This window comes from Macaca thibetana, chromosome 10 (genome assembly GCF_024542745.1).
Source record: "Macaca thibetana thibetana isolate TM-01 chromosome 10, ASM2454274v1, whole genome shotgun sequence".
Lineage (NCBI taxonomy): Eukaryota > Metazoa > Chordata > Mammalia > Primates > Cercopithecidae > Macaca > Macaca thibetana.
This window is the reverse complement of record NC_065587.1, coordinates 72377256-72386331: the sequence shown is the minus strand read 5'-3', so window position 1 is coordinate 72386331 and position 9076 is coordinate 72377256. Positions and strand designations below refer to the sequence as shown.

General features: G+C 55.5%; 1 protein-coding gene across 1 annotated transcript; it reads left to right on the top strand.

Moving 5' to 3' along the window:
- The first annotated feature begins 3567 nt into the window (after positions 1-3567).
- Positions 3568-7310, top strand: GFRA4 (GDNF family receptor alpha 4). Its single transcript, XM_050806940.1, has 8 exons — positions 3568-3610; positions 3671-3677; positions 4604-4613; positions 5395-5642; positions 5721-5830; positions 5925-6059; positions 6292-6383; positions 6567-7310. Exons 1-8 carry the CDS (start codon positions 3568-3570, stop codon positions 6645-6647), a joined length of 726 nt encoding a protein of 241 aa, XP_050662897.1. The 3' UTR covers positions 6648-7310.
- Positions 7311-9076: the final 1766 nt, after the last annotated feature.

The window sequence follows — 9076 nt, the reverse complement described above, 5'->3', positions numbered from 1 at the left end:
ATCCCAGCACTTTGGGAGGCCAAGGCGGGTGGATCATTTGAGGTCAGGGGTTCAAGACCAGCCTGGCCAATGTGGTGAAACCCCATCTCTACTAAAAATACAAAACTTAGCCTGTTGTGGTGGCACGTGCCTATAATCCCTTGGGAGGCTGAGGCAGGAGAATCGCTTAAACATGGGAGGTGGAGGTTGCAGTGAGCTGAGATCGCGCCACTGCACTCCAGCCTGGGAGACAAAAACAAGACTCTGTCTCAAAAAAAAAAAAAAAGACAGAATCTAAAAAAACATGTTAATATACCTCCCCCGCTCTTACCCTTCAGGAGGGGATGTCTGGACCCCACGGCACTCCAGTTACAAGGGACCCTAGGGGAGGCCAACTCTGCCCTCTTGGCTATTCCCTAAGCACCCCCTCCACCCCTTCCCCATTCAGAGGCGAACCCCGGGGAGGCCAAGTGGGAAGGAAAGAGGGCTGTGGGAAGGGGGGTCCCAGTCTGGGGCAGAGGCCTGTCTGGAGCCCGAGATCACCTGGCTGTGCTGGAGAACTGGAAAACAGAAGCTCAGCGGAAAGGAGCTGGCATGGGGCCAACAGCAGAAAAGCAGGAGGGACGCAGAAGTGACTGGGAAGCAGGAGGGCAGGTATGGACCCTGAGGCTGAGCAGGGGGTGCTGAGGGGCAGAGTGGACATCGAGCCGGGGGCAGTGAGTGAGCCCAGCTCAGCTGTGACGCCCTCTGTTGGTCACCCAACTACCAGCTGCTTGGGCTGCCCCGGGAGGGACTGGGCTTCCTCTGACACTCTGTGCGGCCATCTGTCACGCCTTCTTCTCTCCCGCCCCTCCCTTGACTTGTGGCACCCACAGACAGGTGGGAGAGTGCACCTGCCCTGTGTGGTCAGAGCTTGGTCTTGAGTTTCCTTCCCTCATCCCTCTTTCCTGCCACACGCCAGAACACAAGAGGATGTGTCAGAGGCCTGGGAACTAGAGCAACTCCATCTTCAATAGAGGCTGAGTAAAATAAGGCTGAGACCTACTGGGCTGCGTTTCCAGGCAGTTACAGCATTCTACATCACAGGATGAGACAGGAGGTCAGCACAAGATACAGGTCATAAAGACCTTGCTGATAAAACAGTTTGCAATAGGCCGGGCGCAGTGGCTCATGCCTGTAATCCCAACATTTAGGGAGGCTGAGGTGGGTGGATCACTTGAGATCAGGTGTTTGAGACCAGCCTGGCCAACAAGGTGAAACCTTATCTCTACTAAAAGTACAAAAACTAGCCAGGCATGGTGATGTGCGCTTGTAGTCCCAGCTACTTGGGAGGCTGAGGCAGGAGAATCGCTTGAACCCAGGAGGCGGAGGTTGCAGTGAGCTGAGATCGTGTCACTGCATTCCAGCCTGGAACGAGACTCTGTCTCAAAAAACAAAACAAAGAAACAAAAAAACCAGGTTGCAGTAAAGAAGCTGGCTAAAACCCACCCAAACCAAGATGGCGAGGAGAGTGACCTCTGGTCGTCCCCACTGCTACAACTCCCACCAGCGCCATGACAGGTTACAGATGCCATGGCAGTATCAGGAAGTTACCCTGTATGGTCTAAAAAGGGGAGACAAGAACAATCCACCCCTGTTTAGCATATAATCAAGAAATAATCATAAAAATGGGCAACCAGCAGCCCTCAGGGCTGCTCTGTCTATGGAGCCATTCTTCTATTCTTTTACTTTCCTAATAAACTTGCTTTCACTTTACGGACTGATTTCGAACTCTTTCTTGCAGGAGATCCAAGCACTCTCTCCGGGAGTCTGAATCTGGACCCCTTTCCTGCCACCTGGAAGGAGGCAGGAGGCAGGAGGTTGTAGAGTGAAGCACAACCACTGCAGGGGCATCTTGGTTTACATTTTGCCTCAGTGGCCATGGTTAGCACAGTAGAAAGCACATCAGAGTCCTCCGATTCATAAAAAAAATTAGGAAGTGAACCACCAAAAACCACAGACAGATGTACTGAGACAGGATACGTAGTCAAGAAAGTGACCACATTCTAGGTGCGCAGCAGCAACTGTGGTGACCGTACAATCAAGCCTCAGCATTGGCACTGCAATTGAGCTCATTCAAGCAAAGCTATCTTCAGCAGGGACTCCCCCCTGCAGAGAGCAAGCGCATTTTTATTTTACTTGTCCTCAAACAGATCCTTTGCTCATTATAATAGTAAGAAACACACCTCTGTGTGGAGATTTAAGATGCTAATGAGGCCGAGCACAGTTGCTCATGTCTGTAATTCCAGCACTTTGGGAGGCTGAGGTGGGCGGATCACTTGAGGTTAGAAATTCTAGACCAGCCTGGCCAACATGGTGAAACCTCATCTCTACAGGTGGCAGGCACCTGTATCCCCAGCTACTCGGGAGGCTGAGGCAGAATAATTGCTTGAACCCAGGAGGTGGAGGTTGCAGTGAGCCAAGATTGTGCCACTGCACTCCAGCCTGAGTGACAGAGCAAGACATTTCAAAAAAAAAAAAAAAAAAAAGGCAAGACAAATAATGGGGGGCTTTTTTGGTCACTTTAAAAATCTCAGTATTGAGACTTTATTTGAGACAGGGCCTTACTCTGTTGCTCAGGTTGGATGAGATTTTTAACCTCAATATTTACTTATAGAATAACTTTTTGGTTAGTCAAAACAACACTGTGTCTCATTTTGATCAGAATAAAACATCAGACAACTCAAGAGAAACATTCTACAAAATAACTGGCCAGGATTCTTCAAAAGCATCAAGGGTAAAGATAAGGAAAGATGAAGGAACTCCCAGACTGAAGAGACTAAGGAGGCAACTGTGACATGGGATCCTAGAATGGATCTTGGAACAGAAAAAGGACATTAGTGGAAAAATGAGAAATGCAAAATGGTCTACAGTTTTGTTAATAGGATTGTACAAAGGTTAGTTTCCTAGCTGTAATGATCGGACTATGATTAAGTAAGATGTACCATTAGAGGAAGCTGGGTAAAGGGTGTAAGGAAAATGCTTACATTTTCCAACTTCTCTGCAAGTCTAAAATCAGTCAACAATAAGAAGTTTAAAATAGGCCAGGCATGGTGGCTCACACCTGTCACCCTAGCACTTTGAGAGGCCAAGGTGGGAGGATCGTTTAAGCCCAGGAGTTCGAGACCAGCCTGGGCAATAGGGTGAGACCCCAACTCTATTCAAAAAAAAATTTTAAGTTTAAAATAAAATTATATTAAAAAGGAAAAGAAAAATGCTGTTTCATAGTGTTCCTAATTTAGCATGGGAGGGACCAGGTCTCCCTGGGTGGTTGTCTGTGTGTTGCTGGGTGTGCGTGGTGGGGCTAGTGTGTTGGGGTCCATCTAGGCACATTCAGGTGCGGAATCCCGTGGCTCCCAGGTTTACTTGAAGGTGCAGCCTGGGGTGGAGACTTAACGAGGGCGGGGAGTTGTCGCAGCAAAGGCTCCTCCCAGGGGTATCAGCGCAGACAGCTGGGTTTTCACTGTGCTCCTGCTCCAGAGGCGCTAGGAAGGTGGCGCCTATCAGACTAGGGCTCTACCAGCCATCGTTCTCTGTTCAAGGTCCAGCATGGTCTGCTGCCTGGGGCTTGTGCTGCTGCTGCTGTTACTAGGTGAGCACCCCTGTCTTCCTCTGGACTCCGAACCCTGGCTTCTCTGTCCCTGCTCCTCAGTGACAAGGTGGGAGGGCAAGAGATTCCAGAAAAAGCTGAGCCACAAGAAGGGTTGCCAGCGAGAGGCCTGTGCTCAGGGCTTGGGGACACCTGGCAATAGACCCCACTATGTGCTGAGCACCTCGCCTCCCAGCCCAGTCAAGCCACCACTGCCACCCCCGTCCCGAGTCCAGCCTTGGCACCCCTGCCCCAGGAACTTTTGCCTATTGTCTGCCGTCTCCCAACTCTCTCACCCTCCCCTCAGCCTCAGCCCTCCTACTCATTGCACAGATTCCTTGCTGTGAATCTTCGGTGTTGTTCATCTGTTGTTCCACCTTCTTGGACTGCTCCTTCTCTGCGTGGATGTCGCAGAGGGAGGGGTCACTTTACTGAGTGTAGTGTGAAAAGTGGAATCTGGTAAAGGTTTAAGGCGGAGATTTTGCAGCTGAGATGAGCTGCTGTAAGGGTGGAGACGGGGTAAGGGTGTTAAGGGTGACAGGTAAGCAACAGGCAGAGGTGGGTCCAAACCCTTAGGCCACACGAGGTGCTGGTGTGTGCAGCCAAGACCCGGGGATGTGCCTGGCAAGGCTGTGAGAGAAGAGCAAAGTGTGCCCTTTGAGGAGGGGAGGAAGGGAGACCCCGCTGCCGTCTATCCCCTCTACTCAGGGACCATTCTAAGCCCTCGACCTATGTTCATCCTTCCTGCAGAGGCCAGTGCTGAAGTCACAGCAGGAATCACTCTCACCACGCGGTCCAATCCACGGCCTGAAAGACACGGCCATTGCCAGAGAGGCACCCTGCTCCCAGCCTTGGGGTGGGAGACCACCCCCTAACCCCTGTGCACAAACACACAGGGAGATGGAGGAGGGGCCAGGCTGTGCACATCCACTCAGGCTGGGCACCAGAAAGGCTTCTAGTCTGAATGAGATGCTCCAGACTGGAGAACTTGTGAAGGCTGGGGGGGATTCGATTAGCCTGGTTTTGGTGACTGAAGTTCTGGGAAGGGGCTGCCAAGTCCCAACTTACAGTTACCCTGGATGGCGCAGGATGACCTCGACTCAAGGGAGCATCAGGAAGGAGGAGCACGAGGTCAGGAAAGAGGGAGAAACAGAAACCAATAGACCCACCCAAAGCGTCTCCATGGTGGGGGATAAGGGACGGGGTGGAGGGGTAGAAGAGGAAAGGTATGGCGTCCCAGCCTGTCATTAAGAGACTAGGAGCAGCCACTGTCTTCTATGCCATCTCTGGTTTTAAAGTCTCCATTGGCCAGATCCCCAGAAAGCCTCATTGTTCCCCCGTCAGGTAGTGCCCGTGAGTGTGGGAGGAGCCCCTGGACCCGTCTTTGGACCTGTGAGGCCGTTCTGGGAATGGTGGTGATGCCTGGGAAGGAGGGGCCTAAGCTTCTGGGGAAGGCCTCAGCCTTGATGCTCCCTCTTCATTCCTGACGTGTTGCAGGGCCCTCCAGAGCCCGCCGCTGCCCATCCCCACGATGGAGAGCCTATCAATGCCAGTCGGCCCCGCTTCTGGGCCACACTCTGTGCCTTCTCAGGTTTTCAGTGTCCCCCACCTTCCAGGGGCGTGGACGGGCTGGGTGAAGTGTGCACGCGGGGCGCACGGAGACCTGCAGCCTGCCCGCTCCTTTCCCAGGGTCGGTGAGCTCGGCCGGAGGGAACCGATGTGTGGACGCGGCCGAAGCCTGCACGGCGGACGCGCAGTGCCAGCGGCTGCGCTCGGAGTACGTGGCGCAGTGCCTGAGCCGGGCCGCGCAGGGGGGCTGTCCCCGCGCCCGCTGCCGCCGCGCCCTGCGCCGCTTCTTCGCCCGCGGGCCGCCCGCGCTCACCCACGCACTGCTCTTCTGCCCGTGCGCGGGCTCCGCGTGCGCCGAGCGCCGGCGACAGACCTTCGTGCCCTCCTGCGCCTTTTCGGGACCCGGCCCAGCGCCGCCCTCCTGCCTTGAGCCCTTGAACTTCTGCGAGCGCAGCCGGGTCTGCAGGTGCGCGCGGGCGGAGGCGGGGCAGTGACGAGGGTGGGGCGGAGCCTCTCTCCCGCTCACCGCCCTCCCGCCGCGCAGGCCGCGCCTCCTGGCCTTTCAGGCCTCATGCACTCCCGCGCCCAGCGCCCCCGACGGCTGCCTGCGGGACCAGCGCGCCCGCTGCCTGCGCGCCTACGCGGGCCTCGTGGGTACGCGCGGCTGCGATCTGGGCGTGGGCGGGGGCTCTCCAGGGGATATCTCCGCCTGGGTGGGCCGATGACCTCGCCCTCGGGGTCCCCGCAGGCACCGCCGTCACCCCCAACTACGTGGACAACGTGAGCGCGCGCGTGGCGCCCTGGTGCGACTGCGGAGCCAGCGGGAACCGGCGTGAGGACTGCGAAGCCTTCCGCGGGCTCTTTACAAGGAACCGCTGCTTGGGTGAGGGGCCCGGGCGGGGTTGGAGGGGGCCGGGAGCCATTTTAGAGGGGAGAATGGAAGACTGTACAGTTAAGTCACTCTGTCACAACTGTCCTTATTGTTATTCCTCACCACGCACCTTCCGTCCCAAGGAGCCAGTCTTTGCAGCAGTAGTTCTCTCATTTTGTCCCCTGTGCTGGGCCCTGTGCTAGGGTTTCCCAGCCAAGCCCACCCTGGACCCCTCCCTTCATAGATGGTGCCATTCAGGCCTTTGCCAGAGGGTGGCCCCCGGTCCTGCTGGACCAGCTGAACCCCCAGGGGGACCCGGAGCACAGCCTCCTGCAGGTAGGTGCAGGGAGCGGAGGGTGAGCTGGCATCTACCCCACTGTCACCTTCCCCACTGTTACCTTCATACCTTTCCGTGTCGAGTGGACCTGGGTGGAGGCATGAAGGGCTTGGGGTCGGGGTGCAGGCAGAGGGCAGAGCCAGGCTTTTGCCTCAAGTCTGCACTTGGCTCCCACCCCCAAGGTGTCCTCCGCAGTCAGGGCCCTGGAGGGACGCTCTCTGCTCTCCATACTTCCTGTCCTGGCTCTCCCGGCCCTGCTCTGACTAGGACAGCGACCTTGGACAGCACAGCTAGCTACCGCATCCTGCCTGCCTGGGCTGCCTCTCTGGCCTGCTGGCCCCTTGAAAAGGGACTGCCTTACCCCCCAAGCCGGCCCTGGTGCTCTCACCCCGCTGCCCTTTGTAGGTCTGGATACCCTGTGTGCCATCCCCTGGGGTGAGGGATGTAGGCTGGGGCCTGACTGCAAAGCCCCCGGTCTCCCTGTCAGGAGGTATCTTGGTTGTAGCTCCCTTTATCCACAGACCTTGAGACCACTGGCGTCTCTCACAAGGTTGGGTCAGGAGAGGGTCACTTTTGTAGCTGAGACCTCCCTGGAGCCCCAGATCTCCTAGAGAAGGTCAGAGACCATTCAAAAATCCCAGAATTCTAGGAAATTATATCAGCCTCCCAAGCAGATAACCCCTTAAGGAATCCATCGGACAAGACCCCTTCTAACACTGCATCCTCCCAGCTGGGCATTACCCACCATTGTAGCCACCTGTGCACCATGGCCATGCTGGCAGTCTTCCCTGTTCCCCATATGCTGCTTGATGGGCCCCACCGTGTGCCCTGCCTGGCATTGGCCCTGTGGCCATCTTCCCCCTGGTTTCCTGCAGCTGTAGGAATAACACGCAGTGCTTATTAAACCTATGTGTGCTGAGACTGACCTTGCTTTTATGTGATCTGTGTCCTGGAGCCTGGGGACCAGGGTCTGCCGCTGGATGTATCCCTGCTGGCCTGTGTGACCTCCAGTGGCCTCAGAACCTTTCTGGGCCCCATCACCTCACCTAAGGAAGCTGAAAGGAATCAGCTCTCAGCTCCTCATGGCAGGGATTTTCATTGCTTTTGTCTCTTCTTTCCTTCTCCCCTCAGATAATGAAACTGCATTTCCCAGCCTCCCTTGCAGCTGGGGGTGGCTGTGTCACACACACTGCCCAATGTGGACCCAGCAGATACTAAGAGCATTGGTTTTTTTTTGGTCTGTTTGTTTTTGAGACAGGGTCTCACTCTGTCACCAGGTGGGAGTGCAGTGGCGTGATCACAGTCCACTGCAGCCTTGAACCTCTAGGGTGAAGCGATCCTCCCGCCTCCTGCCTGCCTCCTTCTTCCTCCAAAGCGTGGAGACTCCTGATGAGGAAAGGGTTCCTGTGTCTCTAGCGGCTCCTTCTCAGTCTGCTTGAGGTTTGGCAGGAGGTTGAAGTGGAGATTGTGGGGGCCTTGCTCAGAGACCTCTCTGGGCCAGTGCAGCGCATCCCTCAGCCGCTGGGAATGGTGGCTGGTAACACAGCTCAGAGCTGCCCCCTTCTGTAGGGAACTGCACTCCCAGAAATGCCTGTCGCTTTTACTCTGCTCCCAGAGGCAACTGCAGCCAGTGACTGCCTCAAGGGACAATGCCGTGTGCTGTTCCTGCTCCAGAGCCCCTGTGGGGTCAAGCTGAGGCTAGACTCCAGCTGGGACCCCCACCTGGCTCAGCTCCTGCCCCTGCCCTACTCCTACTACTCTCCTCACTGGCAGGTTCCCCCAAAAGGCATTCCCTCCATAAACCATGGCATTTGAGAACTCCTGTCTTGAGCTTGGCTTCTAGAGATCCTGACCTAAGACACAGGGATTAGGTACAGACCACACCAAAACTCAGGTCTGGAACTGTCCTGATTGGAAAAAGAGCCACCAGCTCTGAGATCGGGTGTGGACTTAGCAGCTCACATCAGACCCACAAACACTACTTCCTGGTGGCTGGCCACCAGCCTCTCAGCTTCAGTCAGGACTCTCTTTTTTTGAGACAGCCTCGCTTTGTCACCCAGACTGCAGTGCAGTGGCGTGATCTTGGCTCACTGCAACCTCCACCTCCCAGGTTCAAATGATTCTCCCACCTCAGCCTCCCAAATAACTGGGATTATAGGCACAGGCCACCATGCCTGGCTAATTTTTGTATCTTTAGTAGAAACGGGGTTTCACCATGTTGGCCAGGCTGGTCTTGAACTCTTGACCTCAAGTGATCTGCCTGCCTCAGCCTCCCAAAGTGCTGGGATTACAGGCATGAGCTGCTGTGCCCGGCGAAGGACTCTCTTGACTGTAACAAACAAATCAGAATAGCTTGAGCATGTGCCTGAGCCATGTGTCTGTGCATTGGTTTTCCCTGCAGCCAGGCAGGCTGTCACCGACAGGGTAAGACTGCCACCAGCAGCCCCAGTTTGCAGTGTCTCCTTTTAGCAGCCTCAGTAGGGAAAGTACCTCTCTCTTCCAGCATTCATGGACTGTCCCAGGCAGAACCCTGATGGGCCCAGCATGGGTAATGGGCCTTTTCCTGTAGCTCAGTGAGTGATCTCAGCCCACCATGGTTACATGGAAGGGGAAGGACAGTTTCCCAAAGGAAAAAAAGGAGTCGTTGGGCATTGAAGCTGAGTCCAGCCCATTCTCACTTTACGAAGAAGAG

Bases quoted from the DNA above. Each gene is read 5' to 3' on its own strand.
- GFRA4 (XM_050806940.1), top strand. From the start codon at position 3,568: ATGGTCTGCTGCCTGGGGCTTGTGCTGCTGCTGCTGTTACTAG. The intron at 5,643-5,720 runs GTGCGCGCGGGC...CCCGCCGCGCAG, and splicing joins GAGCGCAGCCGGGTCTGCAG to GCCGCGCCTCCTGGCCTTTC. The intron at 6,060-6,291 runs GTGAGGGGCCCG...CTCCCTTCATAG, and splicing joins TACAAGGAACCGCTGCTTGG to ATGGTGCCATTCAGGCCTTT.